Raw genomic sequence first — 23,842 nt, forward strand, 5'->3', positions numbered from 1 at the left:
TCCACCCGTCCTGAGAACGAGAGTGATTGGTTGTGGGTTGTTGTTTTGTCATTTACATCTTTGCCTGAAGAGAAGAAAACAAATGATTTTATTTTTATTTACAATAAAAAAAAGGGGGGCAAAGGAGAAGGCAAAGGAAAGGGTTCACGCGGACGAAGGTGTGTGGATGTTGGTGAGCCACCCCGTCGCCAGCTGGCCTGTCGGAGCTCCCCCTCCTCTTCTCTTCGCGCAAAGCACGTGACTCACACCTCACCTCTCACTTCTCCCTTTCTCTACCTCTAAAAGCCCATCGCTTTCTCCCTTCAAAAACATTTCACCCTCAGAACCCCCACCAAAAAAAAGAAAAAAGGAAAAAAAGAAAAAAAGAAAACAAGAAAAAAATAAATCCCCCCAATCTTTCTCTCTCTAAAATCAAATACCACTTCTCTATGTAGAAACTGTTCTCTGGAGATGTTGGAGGAGAGTTGAGATTCAAATGTTATTGCTCGGTAGCGGAGGAGGACTGGTGGGCGATTCAGGTGTTCGGATCTGCTGGTGGTAAGCCTTCTTGTTGTTTTCCTTTTGTGTTGATCCGCGTTTGGCTCTCGAGAAAAACGAGGAAGATGAGTGGAGATGGACAGTTTTCATTGTTTTACTTTTTCGTTGCGGAGAGATTGTGTTTGGTGCAGTTTGGGATGTAGCGTCAGGATTTTGATTCTTGTGTGTATGTGTGTGTGCGCTTTTTTTTTTTTTTTTCTTTGGCTTTTGGTGCGGTTTTTGTAAGGGAGGGTGGATTTGTTTTGATAGGGAGTTGTTGGATTCTTGGAGGTTTGGTTGTTCTTTGGGAGGTGGAGTTGGAGTGTGTTTTTGAAATGTTCGGATTTTTTTTATAATGGCGGGGTATTTATAACTGATTTGAACTGATTTAGGTCGTTATCGCTGTAGGCTCTATATGAAGGTTTTGGATTTTGATCTGAATTTGCACTTGTTTATTGGTTACTGATTGAAGTTTCTAAGGGCTTCGCAGTCTCTGAATTGAATCGGTGATTAGCTCTTGGAGATTAGGTTTACAACCCGGAATAAAAAGAAATGATGAAATTTTGTAGGCACATTGATTGCACTGATTTGTGGCATTGTGGAGGATGGATTTCTTTCTTTTATTGGCAATGCTTTTAGAGGTGGAGTTGGTAGATGTATTGTGGATACTATGTTAGTAGAAAGTGGACCTCCTATGTGCGTGGGTGTGATTTCGGGTGCATTAAGATGGATATAGATTGCAAACATGTTTCCGTAATGGGAATTTAAGTTTGGAAAATCTATTAAGTGGAGATTAGAAATTGCTTAGTTAATAATACAAATCCATTATTGTTAGAATTATTGATTTAAATGGATTTATGACATTGAGAGGATGGCATGATGAGCCCTCATGTTCTTAGCAAAGACCCCTGTTATGAGGTAGTTAATCAAGGTTCAGTTTGCAATAGTGATCTAGCTGTCTTGTTGATCCAACTAGGTTTCTGGTCAGTCGATTTGTGCCAAAAATATGTTTTTTTGTTAGGGGTTGGCATTAATGAATGGTCTTTGGTTGTTTTACTAAGGGTGGCAATAAATTGACAAAAGACTCTAGGTAAATTTTAAGTACTCATTCATATAGTTTTTTTTGATAGGTAAACAAAAGATGCATTAAAAGCGCAAAAAAGAATGCACCAAAGTACATGGGACTATACAACGGCTGCCTAGACCTAGAGATGGCCTAAAAAAGGAAAAGGGATAACAAAAAACTACTCTCTCCCTTAGTGAGAACCCAACCAATCAATAAAATCATAACCAACCAAAAAACATTCTTATTAAATGTTGGAAATTTTTTTCTTCTAGGAAATCTTCTTTCAAATTACATCAGAACTTGCTTTGCTTGGGGTCCTGCTTTACGCTTCTAAGCATTAAACCATATCCAGTTTTCTAAGGAACCCCAATCAAATTGAGCATGGAAAACTCCAAACATCGTATAGATGTATTCTTTCTGGGTAGGACAATGAGAGATAATAATTGCTGTTATTCTCTAATTAAATTTTCTTGTTGAATTCCTCCAAATTCCATATTGACTAAAAACTAGGAGAAGGAGCCAGTTTAATATTGTGCATGAGAGCTGTGATAGCTGAAACTTATTAAAACATCTTTGTATTCTTCTCATCCTAGATTAGTCAAGCCTCTCTTTGTAACCTCCAAACCATAGGACCCGAAATGCAGAAGGTGTCAATATTGGGAGAGGCAACCCAATGCATCCCTTTCAATTGAAAGAGAGAAGAGCAAGTTGAAAATTTAAAACAAATGACATATGAGTTGTTTGGCTTTACACATGAATCAACTCGCAGGTATATTGATTTTCTTCCTTTTTAAATTATGCCACCGTTTTACTTTCTTGAGTACTACTTCTAGGCGAAGGCCTTGAATTAGGGAAAAATTTGGGGGTCCAGATTAATTTAGTTGGAAGGGTCCTCCACAGGTTCAATCTTATAAAGGGCATGTATTATAACTGTACATGTGGATGCACTCAAGGGCCTGGCTTTCTATGAAGGAGCTGGAAAGATCCTTGTCATCTACTTTATTAAGTGAGGAGGGGAGTTATATGTTTCAGAATTCTATAGGCGCATCCAATGCTGAAATTACATGACAAACTGAGGATGTGTAAAATTTTAAATATAGTAACATCCCTATGCTTGGGGTAGTGGCATTGGCATGGTAACAAAACATGAAAGGGGACCCACTCACCAGAAATAAGTTGAGGTTACCAGAGATAAGTTCAGAAGTTAATATGGTAACTGGAACTCATACTGGCCAACTACCGTATACATTGTGTATGCTTTGGTGCATCTCCTCTTAGATGCTTTTAATATTAATTCTTCTTTGCCCATGAATAAAGAAAAAAAAAACCTCATACTGTATTTAATATTGGGAGACAAAGGGGTTTTCTTAGTGAGAAACAACTTTTTAGTGAAGTGTGAGTTGTTTCATTTGCTGAATCGGAATCCTGCCCATGTGCTTAATAGCCTGTGAAGTCACATCTTCAGGAATGGTCCTTGTTCTCAGAAATCACTGGAACCTAATTAATTTTTTGACCTCTAGAATTGATTGGAAGTCAAGAGCTTATTTAGCTTTTCATGAAACTGCTATATTAGTTCATTAGACCATTTTCCACATGTTATTGTAAGTTGATGGCTTATGTGTATGCATTTATATGTGGAACCTTATGTGGTGGGTTGTTCTTATTTTCTTTCTTTCTTTCTTTTTTTTTTTTTTTAAATGGCAGTTTCATTACTATTCTCTCAATTGGCTGGCATGGTATCTTTATGAGCAGTTGCCTTAGTTTACCTGGTGCATCTGATGGCTAGGCAACAAGGATCATTTCCTTAAAGTAAACGTTAAGCAAACAGAAAAGGAGGAAATCCATGCTGAACCCTATTGCTTGACTAATGGTCCCACCATTGGTTCTGCATGATAGAGGAGTATTACTGATCAGATATTCTTGCAGCCCCATTGGACTCGGAGAAATATAAAATTTCCATGTTTAGGGTATTTTAGTGGTCCCAGTGCCAGCCTATTTGGTGTCAAATTAAGTATGCATTTGGTTTTCTGGTTTTATCAGTTTATTCTACTTTGTGTTTCCAATGTTGATAAACTTAATCAGAAGTGCCTATCCAAAAAAAAAAACTGAAGATAAACTTAAGCAGAAGTGGTGCTTTTTGATTAGGCCTTATTCAAAGTCTTAGTTCTGTACAAGGTCCACAGGAGTTCCTTACGTAGTCACGTCTTTCCAAGTTCCATTTATATTTGGAGTTTTGGAAAGTCCTTTTTCAGCAGAAGGTCTTATTTTTGAAACTATCTATTCTTGGAGCACCTGCTGGGTAAATATTGTATGTTTCTGATGTGATTTACTGTTTTTGTGTTTTCTGATGGATGATATAGCTTGCAAAACAATCTTTTGTTTTGTTTTGTTTTGTTTTTTTTTTCTCTCCGCATATAATATTTATGATTTCATTTTTAATTAACTTATTGGCTTGTTGTATACACATTTCAGTTCATTTCCTTGGGTAATGCTCCATTTGAATTTTCAGTTCTATTTGAAGACAATTAAATGCATATCGATAGAGTCTTTCATTGTGCAGGTCATATGGCCTCCAGCTTAAGGAATTTAGAACAAAGGAAGCTTGTGAACCAATGAGGTGTTGTCTAAGAACTATTTCAAGATTGAAAAGGTCTTTTATGGGGTAAGAAGTGGGGCGAAATGGTTTTAGATTCCAAATATTTAAGGACATGGAGGAGACACGAGATGATGCAGGGCCAGCAGAGCAAGGGTCTCCTGTTACAACATGGTGGCCATCAGATTTCATTGAAAGATTTGGATCTGTTTCTCTGGTTTCTCAAGAAGAAATTTTGAGTAATAAAAATTCTAATAGCAACACTGAACAAGATGAGCTGTCATCTCAGACAGCCTCACAAATTCTCTGGAGCACTGGAATGCTTTCTGAACCGATTCCTAATGGTTTCTACAGTGTCATTCCGGTGAGAACTAGACATTATTTTGTTCATTTAGATAACCAATTGTTGTAATTGTACTTTCTGTTGATTCTTTCTCCAGTATCATCTTTGACAGAATCAGATGTCTGAGAGATCTATCATCAATGTAGACATAAAGAAAATTAATTCCTGGATTCTTTGGATTCATGTACTACATTTCTGGTTAACTGCTCTGACACTATTTTTTATTTTTTTTTAAATCAGTGACTTTTGTTTTGAGCATATTCTGTGTGGGCTGATGACTTTTATGATAGTTAAACTCGTACTTGCATCAGGTTTCTGCTTTTTTTTTTTTGGTTTTTGGTTTTCTATATTCAAAAAGTGAAACAAACTGAAAACAATTCAAAAAGTCTTGTGTGTACCTACCAACCCCATACAACAATAATAAATAAAAAGAACAAAATCTGAATGAATGTTTTTAATCATTGGTTTTCTTTTCGAAGCCTACTAGCATGAATAAATATAGAAGCCAACTTCAGTGATTGGCTTCTATTGGTGTTGGCATATCTCTCACTTATTTGCCTTAAAAAGAGAAGTTTATTGACACATTCTAAAATTTGGTTCCTCTTAAGTTTCAAATTAGATTTCTGATCCCATTAACTCGATAATTGGATTCTCGCAATCAATAGAAAACATATGAAATGGGCAAAGTTATGAAGAAGTTTGGAAATGTGGAGAAATGCTTGAAAGATAAGATAGGACTTATGGGATGGTGTGTCAAGAGAGAAACAATGGGATTTTTGAGGATAAGGGGAGAACGGAAGAGATGTTATGGGACTTGCTTCTTTTCTATTCCTCTCTTTGGGCCTCTTGTATTGCAACTTTTAACAGAGTTCCTTTTAGTGTTTTACAACTCAATTGGACTGCGGTTTGCGTTTCAAAAGTTTGAAAGTGTTGGGGTTTTTCTTTGTATTTAGTTTTCTAAAGTTGGGTGTTTTCTCTTTTGTTCAGTTTTTGTTTTTGTGGGAAGGACCTCTCATCCTTCTCTTGTTTCTTCTCTTTCTCTTGTATCTCTTCTTTCTCTTGTATCTTTTCTTCTTTTAATATATTTTTCTTTGTTTCTGATAAAAAAAAAAAAAAAAAAGATAGGACTTACTAAGACAGACACATAGTGCTTAAAATTGATAAATATAGATACTGCACAGAAGTTTGAAAACACATGCTGATATTTGGGAGGACAATACTAAAACATAATTATATGGAAACATAATAAAATTCTAAATTAAATGTATTGAAGGATAAAATATAAACTCTCGTGGTAAGAGAGTAATGTGGTAATTGTTGTTTGCTTGTTGGCTTTACTTGGATAATGCCTTTGGTTTGTACTGGAGGTTTCTAAAGGTTGATACAGCAATGCTGTTTTCTACAACTTCTCCGTGTCTAATTTGGCATGTGCGAGAAGAAAGGAGTACCTGTTTCCTTTTGTCGTGGAGGGTCTGCATGGTATCTGAAGAAAGTCTCCTAAGATCTTTGTATAGTTGGTTATCTGGCCTGAGTACTTCTTGTTTGGGATCTTACCTTGATTCCTTAGGTGGTTTGAGCTGTTGGTGACATTCATTTTGCTATCATGGTGGTTATTTTGTAAACTCAATGTGTACTTGGGTTTTACCTCCTGTGAAGGTTTTTACTAATCTTATTTTATCTGTATCTATTGAGAGAGAACAAAATAAAAAGTATGAAATAAAAAAGAACCATTGATGCCTATGTATTACGGCCAAGGATATTTGACATGGATTTGATGTGACATATAGTCGTATTGTGATAGAAAATTCTAAGTAAATAGAGGCACATACATTTAGTGTAATTTATTTAAATGTCTATTATGCTAACTAGTTGTACTTGGTGCTTAGGTGTAATTTGTAATTTATTTTCCCTGAAAGGAATAGTAATCTAATAATTGGTAAGATCATAAATTAAGTCATATAAATTAACGCATCATAAAAGAACACATATAAGGTGGGGAGGAGTCTTGATCTAGAAAATTTCTTCTAGGGACTGGTTTTGAGTTGAATCTTTCAGTCAGGTGCCCTCTTTTTCTTTCCCATTTTTTGATAATATGTTTCTCCTATGCCCCATCAAAGGTGGGCTCTTCACCAACACCACCCATGTGCACCCCCCCTTTTTTTATGTTTGGGAAAAATTCTTATGTCATTTTGATGAAACCTTAAGAATTAAGTATGTAAAAACCAGTCAGAGGAGAGTCATAAGAGTTACCATAAACAATTATAAACATTTTGTGGCGAAACAAGAGGAGAAGTTTTCTCAGGATTTAATAACACAGCATTATACACACTCATAGATTTATTTATGAGTTGACTCTTTGTTTTGTTCTGCTATTTTCTATTTACATATATTTTATGAGTGGCTGCTGGGACAACAGAAAAGAGTTTACCAAGATCCCTGCTGGGAATAAAGATTTTACCATGTACCTCCCTCCTCTTATTCTTAAATTATTGGTGCATGATTAATAAATTTACCTATAAAAAAAAAAAATTATTGGTGCATGATTTCTTCCTAAGGAAGGCCAGAAGCCTTCTGAAAGATTGCATCTTCTCCTTAGTTCAATTTCTCCCAGAAATACCTTTTCATCCATTGCTGAAGAAAAAAGCCTTTGAAATCCTCACTTGATGCATATTTTTTTGCTTTTCCATTTTAATTTTTATTATCCCTTGAGGCTTGGCTCAAGTGGTAAAGGGTTAGGGAGGGTTTGTGGGAGGTTCTAGGTTCAAGTCCCAATGGAGAAAAAAATTTACCAATGCTTTTTTTTTTTGTTACAGGCACCCATTATATGTTTTCCATTAAAGGCGCTGTTTCCAAATTTGGTTTGAAATCTTTAACATGTAATTATATACAGGACAAAAAGCTTAAGGAGATTTTTGATGATATTCCTACTCTGGATGAGCTTTATGCTTTGGGAAGCGAGGGTGTCAGAGCTGATATCATTCTTGTAGATGCTGTGAGAGATAAAAAATTATCTATGCTGAAGCAACTAATTGTGGCATTGGTGAAGGGACTAAACTCAAATCCAGCTGCAGTGATTAAAAAGATTGCTGGATTGGTAAGAGGTTTTAATTAATCCTTGTTTTAGTTTGTAGTGTTTCATCATTTCTTCTGCTTACATTTATTTTATTCCTCCTGTATCATTGGCTCTTATATTTCTTTACTTATAGGCTTATAGTGTTTTCAATTGTTCACACTTATATTGTGAAGTTATCCAATTGATATTGTTTGATGGCGCAAACCTAGATATACTATCCAGTGAATGGAAACTGATGTATTACCAATTATTTACATGCTAGATATCTCTTTACTTGTACTACTTGTTTCTGATCAAAGAAATAATCCATTTCCTTGTAATATCCAAATACGGTTTCCTAGAGTTAATCATATCCAAGGTTCTGTGGGCTTCACATGACTATTTTTTATGTGCAATCTCTGTGTATGGTTGTGTGTGTGCTCATGCCATTTTCAAGTAGGTAGGTGTGGAAGATAGGCTATGATACCTCATAAATCTGATGAGATGCCAAAGTTACCAAGAATGAGGATTCACTGAACAACTTGAAAGAGGAGAGAGGGTATATAGCAAGGTATTGCGACATAGGAAGCTGGAAACCCTGGATAAAGTGGCGCCTTTTGAGCCTTGTATATATGGGTGGTGGCAATCCTTGGCGTCCCCTGCTTGTTTTGTAGGAGGGAGGGGCTGATTTTAATGTCACCAGATTCTCTACGAAGAACTTGGGGGCTCTGATCTTGTGATGAATATGAGAGTTTTGATGTGTTCATTAGGGAGTACAATTTTGTTCCATCCCTCCTTTCAGAAGTATCTTTTATTTGGTTTAAGTTGCAAGAAAATCATAATCATAAGGAGCTAGATAGGTTCGTTCTTTCTAATGAATGAGGCTTTAGATTCACCAGTATCGTTTAGGAAGTGCTTTCTAACCCATTTCTCATTATTGTCCTATCACAGTGGATTCAAATCCAGTTAGGTGGGCTCCTGGTCTATTCTGCTTTGAGAGAGGTCAGATTTAAGGTCCAACTATGACTCTATTACAAGGTGGTGGAATGAGGCTAGTTACATGCTTTATGGTACAACATATTGGGATGTGTTCCTTATACAAGCAAGGCAGAAATGAATACTGGCATTAGGATTAATGAGTGGTAATAGAAGAAAGAATAAGAAATGAATGATTGCTGAGATGTTGGTGATCACATCGATTCAAGATCTGGGAAGGTCACATCAGGTGGTTCAGTGGTTCGGCTTCATTCTTCTGCCAGCAAGACAAAAAGAAAAAAAAGCACCAATTCAGACGGAGGAATGGCACTATTCAAGTTGAAGGGGTTAAGATTTCTTATTTGCTGTTCGCAGATAATACACTGGTCTTTTGTGAAGCTTCCTAGGACCAGATGACTTTTTTATGCTGGCTACTTATGTGGTTTGAGGCTATTTCAGGGTTGAGAGTTAACTTAGATAAAAGTGAGTTGATCCCAGTGGGAAGTGTGGAGAATGTGGAGGATTTGGCTTCAGAGCTTGGTTGTAAGGTGGGGAGCTTGCCTTCTATGTACTTGGGGATGCCGTTGGGTGCTCCATTCAAGTCTGTGGCAGCTTAGGATGGAGTTGAGGAGAGGTTCTGCAAGAGATTGACTATATGGAAGTGACAATACATCTTTAAGGGTGGGAGAATCACCTTGATACGAAGCACTTTGTTCAGCTTGCCTATTTACATTATGTCTATTCTCCACTTGCCAAGGTTGGTCAGATTGAGGTTGGAGCAGATTTAGAGGGCTTTTCTATGAGGAGATGGGGCTTTAGAGCAAAGACCTCATTTAGTAAGGTGGACGATAGTTTGTTTAGATAAAAGAAAAGGGGGTTTGGGGAACAAGGCTTTCCTTTGCAAATGGAGCTGGTGCTTTGCGAATGAGAGAGAGAATTTTTGGAATCAAGTAATAAGGGGTAAGTATGGGGAGGGATGAGGTGGATGGCGTTCTTGCGAAGTAAGGGAGGGGTATGGTGTAGGGTTGTGGAAAGCAATTATGAAGTTTTGGCATCTCTTTAGCTGTAGACTTTCCTTTGTGGTGGGTAATGGGCAGAGGGTGAGTTTTTGGAGGGATAAGTGGTGTGGGATTACACATTTGTGTGATTCTTTCCCCTCTTTATTTGCCTTAGTTGCTTCCAAATAGGCTTGGGTGAAGGATGTTTGCACTTTTTTAGAAGGTGAGGGGAGTTAGAGTCCTCGCTTCTCTAGGCCTTTCAATTATTGGGAGGTGGATGAGTTTGAGAGCCTTTTGATATGCTTGTGTGAGAAGAGAGTGAATATGGATGAGGAGGATAAGGTATGGTGGACGAAAATGAAAAATGACAAATTCTTTGTAAAGTCTCTTTGCAAAGCCTTAAAGTCAGACTCTTTGGTTTATTTCCCAATGAATATCATTTGGAATTCGTGTGTGCAGCCAAAAGTAAGCTTCTTTGCTTGGGAGGCCTTGTGGGGAAAAACTTTAACTTAGGATCAAATTCAGAAGAGGAGATGGACTCTAGCAAATAGATGTTATCTTTGTCAAACGAATGAGGAATCCATAGATCACTTCTCCATTGTGAAAAGACAAGGGCTTTGTGGGAGATGTTCTTTACTCTTTTTGGAGTGTTGTGGGTGTTTCCTTCCTCAGTTAGGGAAACCCTCTTGGGATGGAATGAGTCTTTTGTGTGTAAAAAGTGTAAGACAGTTTAGAGAGCGAGTCCTTTATGCATTTTCTAGACAGTTTGGAAAGCAAGGAATAGAATTGCCTTTGAAGACGATGTGCTATTCATCCAAATGCTGGAAGCTTCTTTTGTTTACTTACTATGGTCGGAGATTAAGGTGCTTATGAAAGATGATCCTTAGACGTTAATTGATTTCAATGATTAGGTAGTTTCTCATTGAGGGAGGGGTTGTCTTTTGTACATCCTTTGGGACAGTTTTTTGTTTCAGCTGTAAGGGGGTGAGTGTATCTTTCTTGTATATTATGGGCTGCTATTTTAGCGCCTCTTCGTAATATAAATACTCTTCTTTACTTTCAGAAAAAAAAAAGTTATGCAGTTCTGAAATCATGCTTTAAACACTATTTAAATACTAATATTACATATAAGTTTCACCATCCATAGAGTCCTATAGTTACATTATTATAACCAAAGTTAATAATTGCTTGTTGTCCAGCCATTACAGGGTCAACGTTTTTATAAGCATGACCTTTTTATGTTTGACTCATGCTAGTATCTTAACAGGTTTCAGATTTCTATAAGCGGCCAAATTTGGAACTAAGTCCAGCAAAAGCTGCACTAGAGGAAACCTCTCATGTGTCTGAGAATCGAGTAGCCCAGTTACTGGGCCAAATAAAACATGGTTCTTGCCGTCCTCGGGCAATTCTATTCAAAGTTCTTGCAGATACTGTCGGTCTTGAAAGCAGGCTCATGGTGGTAAGATTCACCTTCACTTTCCTTTTGAGGCCATTGTTTGTTGTTTTAGGAGGGGGGGGAAGGGGTTGTTGCAGTTGTTTGTTGTTTTAAATTATTCACTCATGTTTGTCTCTTAAAACTGCTTCCCATTTGAGTTTCATTTCCATGAATTGAAATTTGTTTGAAATGCGGTTCATTGCTAATCAACATATCTAACTTTTGAAAGGCTGTCTCTTCCTCCTTTCATTTATCTCAGGGTTTACCTAATGATGGGGCTATTGGGTGCGTAGACTCATATAAACATATGTCTGTGATAGTCATGTTGAATTCTGGGGAACTACTGGTCGATCTGATGCGATTTCCTGGCCAGCTGATACCTAGATCAACCAGGGCAATTTTTATGACCCATATTTCTGCAGCAGGGGAAAGTGACTCTGCAGAGAATGATTCTTGTGATTCTCCCCTAGAACCAAACAGTCCTTTGTATGGTTTTTCAGATAGAGTTGACCCTGACAGGTTAGCAGATTGAATGGTCTTTAACTCCCTTATTTGTAATTGTCTTCCTTTCATTGCTGCATATCTGTTTAAAATAGCATTGAGATTTTCAGAGTTTGCCTGATATTGTCAATGCTTATGTAAAGTTGGTGGGCAGTGACTATTCTTGTTCCATGTGCTGCAGTACTGAGAAAGATGAGGGCCTTCAGTTCCAACGGAGATTAGAAGCATCATCAAATGTATCAGGCCCTTCTTTACGGAATGTAATGCTGCGATCTACCCCCTCTATTGATAGAAAATTGAGGTAATATTAACCGTTTGTCTTGAAATATTCTGTTTCAGTTCATTGGAATTATCTTTACAAAGAAATTCACTTCCTATTTGGTTAGTATCTTTGTGATTGAAAATCCCTACATCTATATGATTCAAAACCACTAAAAGATATTGGGGGATTCTTACCTTTCTCTCTATGTCAGTTTATCGCATAGTGAACCCAATATTGCTACTACTTTTTGGCGACGGAGCCGGAGAAAGGTCATTGCTGAACAACGAACTGCCAGTTCAAGGTTCTTTTGATCCCTATTTGATTTGGATTGATATGCAAATGAAGATTGAATAAGTTATGTTTGACATCATTATTTAAAATTCTATGCCTTGTCATCGAGGTTTAGAATTTGCTATATTTCACAACAATGATTCCCATGTTTTGGAGGTATATTAGGTTGAGTGATCTTAAGTTCAAAATTTAGAATATAGTAGGTTAGATGAAAACAAGTGGACAAATTTTTTCATTTATTGGAATGGAGTTGGTGTGATGGGAAGTGAAAGTGTGAGGTTGCAACAGTGTAGTGACATCAAAACATGGTGTTAAACATCAAGTGTTAATGGGCAAGGTGTTACATTTGCTTGTTAGAGTGATGGTAAGATTTTTAGGACTCAAAATAGATGGTTGGGTTGATCAAGATCCTGGGCTGGAGCAAGGGGTTGAGAAGAAGTAATGCTCTACAGTTTTAACTTTTAATAACTAAAAGTCTGAACTGGTTTTGTGGAGTTGCATTACAGAAAATTATTCCAGGAAAAAGGTGAAGAGAAAATAAAGAGAAGAAAAACATTTGGGAATCAGCACTGTAGGCTTTTTGCTAGTGTAATTGGCAGCTAGGCATGCTTGATGGAGTCACAAACACCAATACACGAGTCAGTACCTGAATTAGAGGCTCATAGAGAGCTCAAACTCAATAGTGTGCATTGTTTTTTTGAGAAGCGCTTCAATGTGCTCCTCCAGCCATATTGAGCTATTCTTGATGCTGAAATTTCACAAATGATTCTTCTATGCTAGCTCCTAGTCTAGTGGTAGTCCCTTGATTTTGTGAAGCTCAGGAAGAGAATTGTGTGCGTCTCAGATCATTGATTCTCTATTTACATTTTTCTGTTGGCCCACGCATTTCTAACAAAGGTATCTTCATGGGTGTGTGTTTGTCTCCGATCACTGATTTGCTATTTGCCTTTTCTTTGGGCCCACATGTTTTCAGTGTAAACAGTATCTTCATGTTAGTTTCAAGGATATCTCCAATTTGTCGGGAGACTCAGCTTTTATAAAACATTAATAAGCGTTTATGTTTTATCTGCTATCTTAGTTATTTTTTTTAGTTTTCTCAGTCCAGAGCACCCTTCATTTCGAGCACGTGGGCGGTCAATGCTTAGCGGTGATAGGAAATCATTTAGAGATTATGCTGATGACATAGCTGCCTCAAGGTGCTTACCTCTGTTGACCCTTAATTTCTTATTTATGAGTCTTATAAGTATATTTAATGATAAAAAGGAAATGCATGATGGTTAATGTTTTTCCTTTGACATTGCATGGAAGCTCATTTATTATTAGTTGCTTGAAATCTAGTCTAGAGATGTATGGAAAAGTTTTTGTTTACTTAATGAAACTGGGTGAATATGCTTTTCTATCAAACTTAGTGATGGGGGAAAACCTTTTAAAGTTTATTCAAGGAAGAAAGTGAAGACCTAAGTAAACTTTAAGTAGGATTAATATTAATTAGGATTGAATTGAGATTGGTATTTGTTGGAGTCTAATTAGGATTAGCTAGTTGAGTTATAATATAATTAGAATTTGAGTCATGATAGGTTATTAGAGTCCTAGTAGACTTTGGATTTCTTAGAGAAGCCTATAAATAGACTAATCAATGTAAATCAAAGGAATGAATTTGATGAATAATATTATACTTTCTTTCATTGCAAGGTTGCAACCCTCAATGATGAGACTCCATTGATTTTCTTCTAGGTGAGACTCCTAGAAGGCCTTAGTGAGACTCTAAGGTTTTTCCATCTTTTCTTCATTGTTTCTTCTTTCTCTCTATTTCTTATCTTATAATTTTCTCTACCATAAAATTTATTCCTTGTTCCTCTCCTTACACCCTAAAGATAAAACCCTAGCCCACCTACCCTTGAGTGTAGGCAACCATCATAGGGTTGTCCTACATCAATTTTGGTATCAGAGCCAAAGTTCTTGGCTTGAAGGCATATGCAATTAAGAAGCGGAGCAACTTATGCAAGCATGAGTTCCAAAAAAACTTCTAGCAATCAAGATACCGCTACAGTACGCTTGGAGGAAATTTCAGCCACACAACAATCCCATCAAGATGCTATAATACAACTAAATAGCAAACTTGATGAGATCATGAAGTTATTGGAAAAGAGTCAAGAAAAACGACCAATTGAAGAGGAGATCGCAAGTCATCAATTTAGACAATCGCCAAGCCGATCACGCGAAGAACAAGACAATTTTATGATGGGGAATCAAAGAAGGGCCACACTTTTTGAGCTAGATGATGATGTGACAAAAAAGGTACGTCTTGAAGTTGCTGAATTTTATGGAAAACTAAATCCAACAGCTTTTCTTGATTGGATTATGTCAATGGAAGATTACTTTGATTGGTATGCAATGCTCGAAAATAGAAAAGTTCGTTTTGTGAAGGCAAAGTTGAAAGGAGTAGCACGTCTATGGTGGCATAATATTGAGAATCAAGTTCATAGAACTGGCCAACCGCCTATTGACACATGGGACGAGATGAAGTTGAAGATGAAGGAGCACTTTCTCCCAACTGATTATGAACAACTTATGTATACAAAATTGTTTTCCCTTAAACAAGGTACCAAGTCCGTTGAAGAATATACAGAAGAATTCCATGAATTGAGCATTCGAAATCAAGTGCAGGAAAGTGATGCTCAACTTGCAGCCCGCTACAAAGCTGGACTTCGAATGGAGATTCAACTTGAGATGATAGCTGCACACACTTATACCGTAGATGACATTTATCAACTTGCCCTCTAAATAGAAGAAGGCCTCAAATTTCGGATTTCTAGGCGTCCAAGTTCACAAATTGGGAGCACTTTCTCCAACAGGACAACAAGCAAACCTTTAAGCACATCAAACTTCAGAACTTCTAATCATGTGAATGGTGGGGGCAACACTCAACAAACTTCGAATCTGGCTCATAAGAATGGTAATAAGGGTAAAAATTCAATGAGTAATGGAGATAGAAAAGTAGATGTGACTCCTTCATGCTTTAAGTGTGGTGGGCATGGTCATTATGCTATTGTATGCCCAACCAAAGGTTTACACTTTTGTGTTGAAGAACTAGAATCTGAATTGAAAAGTTACCTAAAGGAAGAAGAGACCTACAATGAAGATGAAGTTAGTGAAGAATGTGACTACTATGATGGTATGACGGAAGGACATAGTCTTATAGTACGACCTTTATTAACCGTTCCAAAAGTAAAAGGAGAAGAAGATTGGCGATGTACTAGCATTTTCCAAACACGTATTTCTTGCCAAGGGAGATTATGCACCATAATCATTGATGGAGGTAGCAGTTTGAACATAGCTTCACAAGAACTTGTTGAGAAGCTAAACCTTAAAACAGAGAGACATCCAAATCCATTCAGAGTAGCATGAGTTAATGACACCTCTATCCCGGTAAGTTTTCGCTGTTTAGTAACATTCCTTTTTGGTAAGGACTTTGAAGAGTTTGTATGATGTGAGGTCTTACCCATTAAAGTAAGTCATATTTTACTTGGAAGACCTTGGCTCTTTGATAGAAGAGTTCAACATGACGGCTATGAAAATACATATGCTTTCATACACAACGGACGTAAGAAGATCCTTCGTCCAATGAAAGAAGTCCCTCCAATTAAGAAGTCAGAGGAGAATGCACAACCAAAAAAGGTACTTACTATGTGTCAATTTGAAAATGAGAGCAAGGAAACTAAAGTTATTTTTGCTTTAATGGCTCGAAAAGTGGAAGAATTTAAAGAACAAGATAAGGAATATCCAGCAAACGTACGTAAAATCCTTGATGACTTTTCTGACTTGTGGCCTGCAGAGTTACCTAATCAACTCCCTCCTATGCGTGACGCACAACATGCCATTGATTTGATTCCCGGTGCATCATTACCAAATTTACCAGCCTACAGAATGAATCCAATAGAGCATGCTGAATTGAAAAGGCAAGTTGATGAATTACTTACTAAAGGCTTTATTCGTGAAAGCCTAAGTCCTTGTGGAGTTCCTGCCCTACTAACACCAAAGAAGGATGGATCATGGCGGATGTGTGTGGATAGTCGTGCAATCAACAAAATCACAATCAAGTATCGATTTCCAATTCCAAGACTTGATGACATGCTAGATATGATGGTTGGATCAGTAATCTTCTCAAAGATTGATCTAAGAAGTGGATATCATCAAATACGTATTAGACCAGGGGATGAATGGAAGACATCTTTCAAAACTAAGGATGGATTGTATGAGTGGGTAGTCATGCCGTTTGGACTAACCAATGCTCCAAGTACCTTCATGCAGATTATGATGCAGGTATTAAAACCTTTTATTGGACGGTTTGTTGTTGTCTATTTTTATGATATTCTTATCTATAGTCGATCTTGTGAAGATCATGAGGAACACTTGAAGCAAGTAATGCGCACTCTTAGGGCTGAAAAGTTTTGCATTAATTTGAAAAAATGTACTTTCATGAGCCCTAGTGTTGTATTTCTTGGCTTTGTTGTGTCTTCAAGGGTGTTGAAACAGATCCGGAGAAGATCAAAGCTATTGTTGATTGGTCAGTACCAACAAATATCCATGAGGTGCGAAGCTTCCATGGAATGGCTACATTCTATCGACGATTTATTCGAAATTTCAGATCTATTATGGCCCCAATTACTGAATGCATGAAACTTGGTTTATTTATTTGGACCAAGGCGGCCAACAAGGCATTTGAAAAAATCAAATCCAAGATGGTGAACCCTCCTATCCTACGTCTACCAGACTTTGAGAAAGTGTTTGAGGTGGCTTGTGATGCTTCCCATGTGGGAATTGGAGTAGTTCTTAGCCAAGGGGGACATCCTGTGGCTTTCTTTAGTGAGAAGCTCAATGGGGCAAAGAAAAAATACTCCACATATGATCTTGAATTCTATGCGGTGGTGCAAACAATTAGGCATTGACAACATTATCTCAGTTACAAGGAATTTGTTTTATATTCAGATCATGAAGCCTCGCGATATCTTAATTCTCAAAAGAAGCTTAACTCTCGACATGCAAAATGGAGTAGTTTTCTTCAACTGTTTACCTTTAATTTAAAGCATTGTGTAGGAATTGAAAATAAAGTAGCTGATGCCCTTAGTAGGAAGACCCTTCTCTTAGTAAACATGTCAACCACTACAATTGAATTTGAAGAATTAAAGCATTGCTATGACAATGATGCTGATTTTGGAGATGTTTATTCCTCTCTTTTGAGTGGTTCAAAAGCAACATGTATTGATTTCCAGATTTTAGAAGGGTACTTGTTTTATAAAAATCGTTTATGCTTACTAAGGACTTCTCTACATGATCATGTCATATGGGAACTTCATGGAGGCGGAATGGGTGGACATTTTGGACGAGATAAGACCATTACTTTGGTGGAAGATCGCTTCTTTTGGCCTAGTTTAAAGAAGGATGTTTGGAAGGTTATCAAACAATGTCGAGCATGTCAAGTAGGAAAAGGTTCAAAGCAAAATACGGGGTTATATACGCCATTACCAGTTCCTTCCAAACCTTGGGAAGACTTGAGCATAGATTTTGTACTTGGAGTACCAAGGACACAACGGGGCTTTGCTTCAATATTTGTTGTGGTTGATAGATTTTCCAAAATGACACATTTTATCCCATGTAAGAAGGCTTCGGATGCTTCTTATGTTGCTACCTTATTCTTTAAAGAAGTAGTTCGATTGCATGGATTACCACAATCCATTGTTTCTGATCGCGATGTCAAGTTTATGAGCTATTTTTGGAAAACCTAGTGGGCCAAGCTAGGTACTCAATTAAAATTTTCAAGTTCTTTTCATCCTCAAACTGATGGACAAACAGAAGTTGTCAATTGCAGTCTTCGTAATCTTTTGAGATGCATTGTGAGAGATCAGTTGAGAAATTGGGATAATGTCTTACCACAAGCCGAATTTGCTTTCAATAGCTCCACTAATCGTACTACTGGGTACTCACCTTTTGAAGTGGCATATGGGTTGAAACCTAAGCAACCTGTTGATCTTATACCATTATCTACTTCTGTCCGCACCAGCCAAGATGATGATGCATTTGCACGTCATATACGAGATATACATGAAAAGGTATGAGAAAAAATCAAAATCAGCAATGAGAACTATAAAGAGGCAGCAGATGCACATCGAAGATATGTTCAGTTTCTAGATGGTGATCTAGTGATGGTTCGTTTACGACCAGAAAGATTTCATCGGAGCACATATCAAAAGCTTCAAGCTAAGAAAGCGGGTCCATTTCGGGTACTAAAGCAGTTGGGTGAGAATGCTTATTTGTTAGAGCTCCCTTCAAACTTGCATTTTAGTCCAATATTTAATGTGGAAGATTTGTATATCTACCATGGCCATCACAACGATGTAAGTAAAGAGTTGGATCTTCAATTACCACTTACTCTTAGCCCACGTCCTGAGATCGAGTATATTCTTGATGATCAACTTGTGTCTACTCGACAAGGTGGATACCAAATTTTTTTGGTGAAATGGCGAGGCAAACCACACTCTGAGAATACATGGATTACGACAACGGATTTTCAGAAGCTTAACCCCGATCTCTATGAATTGTATCAAGCATTTAACTCGTCGGAGCCGAGTTCTTTCAAGCCGGGGAGAATTGATGGGGGAAAGCCTTTTAAAGTTTATTCAAGGAAGAAAGTGAAGACTTAAGTAAACTTTAAGTAGGATTAATATTAATTAAGATTGAATTGAGATTTGTATTTGTTGGAGTCTAATTAGGATTAGCTAGTTGAGTTATAATATAATTAAAATTTGAGTCATGATAGGTTATTAGAGTCCTAGTAGACTTTGGATTTCTTAGAGAAGCATATAAATAAACTAATCAATGTAAATCAAAGGAATGGATTTGATGAATAATATTATACTTTCTTTCATTGCAAGTTGCAACTCTCAATGATGAGACTCCATTGATTTTCTTCTAGGTGAGACTCCTAGAAGGCCTTAGTGAGACTCTAAGGTTTTTCTATCTGTTGAGAGAGAGAGAGAGAAAGGAGAAAAACCTTATTCACATTCATTGTAATCTCTACTTACAATTGAGAGATATATATATACAAGGCTAGGAGTCCTAACTACCATACATGTGACCTATATTAACAAGGAAAGATAGTATACTATACATACATTATATTCAACACTCCCCCTCAAGCTGGAGCATATACGTCATATGCACCAAGCTTGTTACAAATATATTTAATCCTAGGACCTCTGAGAGATTTAGTGAAGATGTCTGCTAGTTGATCATTTGAATTGACAAAACTTGTAGCAACACATCCTGATGCGATCTTCTCTCTAATGAAATGACAGTCAACTTCAATATGCTTGGTCCTTTCATGAAAGACTGGATTGGATGCAATATGTAATGCGGCCTGGTTATCACAGATGAGTTTCATCTGTTCATCCTTTCCAAATCTCAACTCCTGAAGAAGATGTCTCAACCATATGAGTTCACATGTTGCCAAAGCCATAGCTCGATACTCGGCTTCAGCGCTAGATCTGGCCACTACATCTTGTTTCTTACTCTTCCAAGATATTAGATTACCTCCAATAAAAACACAGTACCCTGAAGTGGAACGTCTATCTGTGGGTGAGCCAGCCCAATCTGCATCTGTGTAACCAACAACTTGAGTATGACCTCTGTTCTCGTACAATACACCTTGGCCTGGTGTACTTTTGATATATCGAAGAATACGGATTACGGCATCCCAATGGCTATCACATGGTGACTGTAGGAATTGACTAACAACACTCACAGGAAAAGAAATGTCTGGACGAGTAATGGTGAGATAGTTCAATTTACCTACGAGCCGTCGATATCTCCCGGGGTCTCCTAAAGGCTCCCCCTGTCCTGGTACAAGTTTGACATTCGGATCCATAGGTGTGTCTACCGGTTTACAGTCTAACATACCGGTTTCTTCCAGGATGTCTAAAGCATACTTCCTTTGGGAAAGGACCACACCAGAACTGGATTGAGCTATCTCAATTCCCAAGAAATACTTGAGTTTCCCCAAGTCTTTGGTCTGAAAGTGGGTAAAAAGATGTTGCTTTAGTTTCTGAATACCATCCTGATCACTGCCTGTAATGACGATGTCGTCCACATAAACAACCAGATAAATACACTGCCCCAAGGAGTTATGATGATAAAAAACTGAATGGTCTGCTGTACTGCGAAGCATGCCAAACTCTTGAACAACAGAACTAAAACGGCTAAACCATGCTCGAGGAGATTGTTTCAAGCCATATAGAGAGCGGCGTAACCTGCACACTAAACCAGACTCCCCCTGAGCAACAAAACCAGGAGGTTGCTCCATATAAACTTCCTCAGCAAGATCACCATGAAGGAAGGCATTTTTAATATCCAACTGATAAAGAGGCCAAGAACACATAGCAGCCATGGACAGAAGCAATCTTGGCAACAGGGGAGAATGTGTCACCATAATCAGAACCATAAACTTGAGTATAGCCTTTAGCAACTAAGCGGGCCTTAAGGCGATCAACCTGACCATCAGGACCAACCTTAACTGCATAGACCCAACGATAACCAACTGTAGATTTACCAGAGGGTAAAACAACAAGATCCCAAGTGCCATTAGAGTGCAGAGCAGCCATTTCATCCACCATTGCCTGTCGCCAGCCTCGATGGGAAAGAGCTTCATGGGTGCTCTTTGGAAGAGAAACAGAGGATATAGCAGAAACAAAAGCAGAATAGGGTGAAGATAATTGATGATAACTCAAAAAATTGTAAATAGGATGAGGATTACGAGTAGAGCGAGTACCTTTCCGAACAGCAATGGGTAAGTCATTAGGAGAAGGCAGAGCCGGGGCAGGTGAAGCCGAAGGGATAGGAAGTGAGTCAGCAGGTGCCTCAGGAAAAGGGAGAGGAGCAACGACACGAGGGCGACGATGATAAACCTGAAGTGGTCGAGGGGGCATAGCATCAGGTGGGGAGACAATGGGAATGGGCAAGACTTCAGAAACAGGAAGAGACTCAGAAGTGGTGGAAAAGAATGGTGAGTCCTCAAAGAAGGTGACATCAGCGGAGATAAAGTACCGATGAGTCTCAAGGGAATAACAACGATAACCCTTCTGAAGTCTGGAATATCCCAAGAAGAGGCACTTCATGGCTTTGGCGGAAAGCTTGTCCTGTCCAGGAGTGAGAATATGAACAAAGCAAGTACAACCAAAGACACGAGGAGGAAGGAAATAAAGTGGTTGGTCAGGGAAAAGAAGGGAGTGAGGAATCTGATCGTGTAAGACAGAGGAGGGCATACGATTAATCAAATAACAAGCGGTAAGAACAGCGTCCCCCCAAAAACGAAAAGGAACATGATTATGGAGGAGGAGAGTACGAGCTGTCTCAACAAGATGTCGATTCTTGCGTTCAGCTACCCCATTTTGTTGAGGAGTATGAGCACAAGAAGACTGATGAAGAATCCCATGATGAGACATAAACGAAGTAAATTGGGCTGAAAAATATTCCCTGGCATTGTCACTGCGTAACACACGAATAGAAATATTGAACTGGGTTTGGATTTCAGTATAAAATTTCTGGAAAATAGAGAATAACTCAGCTCGATTTTTCATTAAGAATAACCAAGTACATCGAGAATAGTCATCAATGAAAGTGACAAAATACTGAAATCCTAAAGTAGACGCAGTTCGACAAGGACCCCAAACATCAGTGTGGACAAGCTCAAAAGGAGACTTTGCCCGATTATTCAAACGCTTTGGGAACGAGACACGAGTATGTTTTCCAAGCTGACATGACTCACACGGAAGCGACGACAAAGTGGAAAAACGAGGAACCATCTTCTGGAACTTGGAGAGACTAGGGTGGCCCAGACGATTGTGAATGAGGAGAGGAGCATCAGTGGAAATGCAAACTGCAGGAGATGAATCTGAGGTGAGGTGATAGAGGCCTTGAGACTCACGTCCTATGCCAATCGTCTTCCCCGTACTCCGGTCCTGCAAGGTCACAAATTTATCAGAAAAGGTAATAGAGCAATTAAGAGTACGAGTGATTTTGCTGATGGAAATAAGATTAAAAGGACATTCAGGAGTATAAAGGACAGAAGTGAGAGGTAGAGAAGGCAAAGGAAGGGCCAAACCAATACCTTTAGCCACAGTTTGAGAACCATTAGCTAAGGTAACAGTAGGTAAATCAGAGGTAGTAGTAATAGAGGAGAAAAGATCCTTATTACCAGATAGGTGATCAGATGCTCCAGAATCTAGAATCCAGGTTCCAAGAGAAGATGTGTGGGTAAGGCAGGCAGAGGCATTACCAGGCTGGGCAACAGAGGCAATAGAAGCCTGAGATGTCTGAGATGCGGAGGAGCTCGGAGGCTGAGGCAGCGGAGAATCAGAGGACTGGGCCATATGGGCAGTGCGAGGAGGTCTTCCATGTAACTGATAGCAACGATCGCGAGTGTGGCCAAGTTTATTGCAATAGGTGCAATGAGGACGTTGGCCTCTACCTCGGGTACCACTGCGTCCTCCTCGAGAGGTAGTTTGAGAAACTAACACAGAAGAATCTGAAGCGCTATCAGATGGCAAAGTCTGAGTGGACGAGATACGGAGGAGGCGAGCAAACACATCATCCAAGGACGGAACTGATGAACTACCAAGGATCTGATCACGAATAGGCTCAAGATCCGGACGGAGGCCGATAAGAGTAAGGACCATGAAGAACTTGTCAAGCTGTGTTTGTTGAGCCCCAACATCAGGAGTAAGAGGCATCACAGTCAAGAACTGCTCCTTAAGAGAGGCAATCTGGCCAATATAAGTAGATAGATCCAAGTCCTGTTGGCTGAGATGGACAATAGCAGAAGCCACCTTATAAAGACGCTGGATATCATTCGTGTATAATCCTTTGGCCTGAGTCCAAAATTTAAAACAAGTTTTATAGGCCTGAAGATGAAGAAGAATTCGGGGATCAACCGATTGCCATAATACACTACACAACTGTGCATCTATCTTCCTCCACTGTACGCGGTCGACCTCAGGGATATCTGCCTCCTGTGTAATCAAGTGATCCTCATATCCTTGACCCATAAACCAAAGTTCAACAGAGGCAGACCAGGAAAGATAATTTTCACTCCCAACTAATTTCTCCGAAGTAATCATAGGAGATCCAGATATGACAGAGGAAAAAATGGAAGCTTTAGTAGCCATATCCACTTATCTGGAGAATGAAGTATGTTTGGATCGAAGAGAGCCCTAATACGGCTTCAGATTGCAGCGTGGCACCACCGAAAAAGGGAGACGGCCTCAGATCGCGGTGTGGTACCACCAGAAAGGGAGAAGAACACTTCCCAAGGCACGTGCAGGGATTGGAGTGGAGAAAAAATGGTCGGAGCTTCGCCGGAAAGACTGTTTGGAGGGCCGACGGAGACAAAAATCCCCAAAAAAGGTACGTGCAGGGCTCGGATGGGAGAACCAGGGAGGTGGGAAGGCTGATCGGCGTCAGGCGAAGCTGGAGGAGGAGGCGCGTCGCCGGAAAAGCTCTCACGCGCCCCCACGCGCCGGCGCGTGAGATTCAACCGCCGACCGGAAAATTGCGCGTGGCCGCTCTTTTGGTGCTGGTGCCTTCACAAAAGTTGGAGATCTCCTCCAGGCGCTCCTTCTGGTATGGTCGGTGTCGGAAAAATAGGTCGCCGGAAAATTTCGCCGGAAAATTTCGCCGGAAAGTTCGCCGGAAAATTTCGCCGGAAAATTTGCCAACGGTGAGAGGTTTCTAACGACGATCCGACTGACTGGAAAGTA

At 38.9% G+C, this 23,842-nt stretch overlaps 1 protein-coding gene across 3 annotated transcripts in view; it reads left to right on the forward strand.

The window, feature by feature from the left end:
• The first annotated feature begins 218 nt into the window (after positions 1–218).
• Positions 219–23,842, forward strand: part of LOC100255804 (probable serine/threonine-protein kinase SIS8) — a 52,124-nt gene continuing 28,500 nt past the window's right edge. Inside the window, exons 1-8 of one of the 3 annotated variants that reach the window (XM_010658738.3) lie at positions 220–537; positions 4,143–4,539; positions 7,409–7,612; positions 10,811–11,002; positions 11,238–11,497; positions 11,661–11,780; positions 11,953–12,042; positions 13,124–13,228. In XM_010658738.3, coding sequence (XP_010657040.1) covers positions 4,291–4,539; positions 7,409–7,612; positions 10,811–11,002; positions 11,238–11,497; positions 11,661–11,780; positions 11,953–12,042; positions 13,124–13,228 — 1,220 coding nt within the window. In that variant the 5' untranslated portion in view covers positions 220–537; positions 4,143–4,290. Of the gene's footprint in view, positions 538–4,142; positions 4,540–7,408; positions 7,613–10,810; positions 11,003–11,237; positions 11,498–11,660; positions 11,781–11,952; positions 12,043–13,123; positions 13,229–23,842 lie in introns of all 3 variants that reach the window. The other 2 variants (XM_002280688.5, XM_010658739.3) reach the window with 2 other exon arrangements.

This window comes from Vitis vinifera, chromosome 12 (genome assembly GCF_030704535.1).
Source record: "Vitis vinifera cultivar Pinot Noir 40024 chromosome 12, ASM3070453v1".
In the NCBI taxonomy this organism is placed as follows: domain Eukaryota; kingdom Viridiplantae; phylum Streptophyta; class Magnoliopsida; order Vitales; family Vitaceae; genus Vitis; species Vitis vinifera.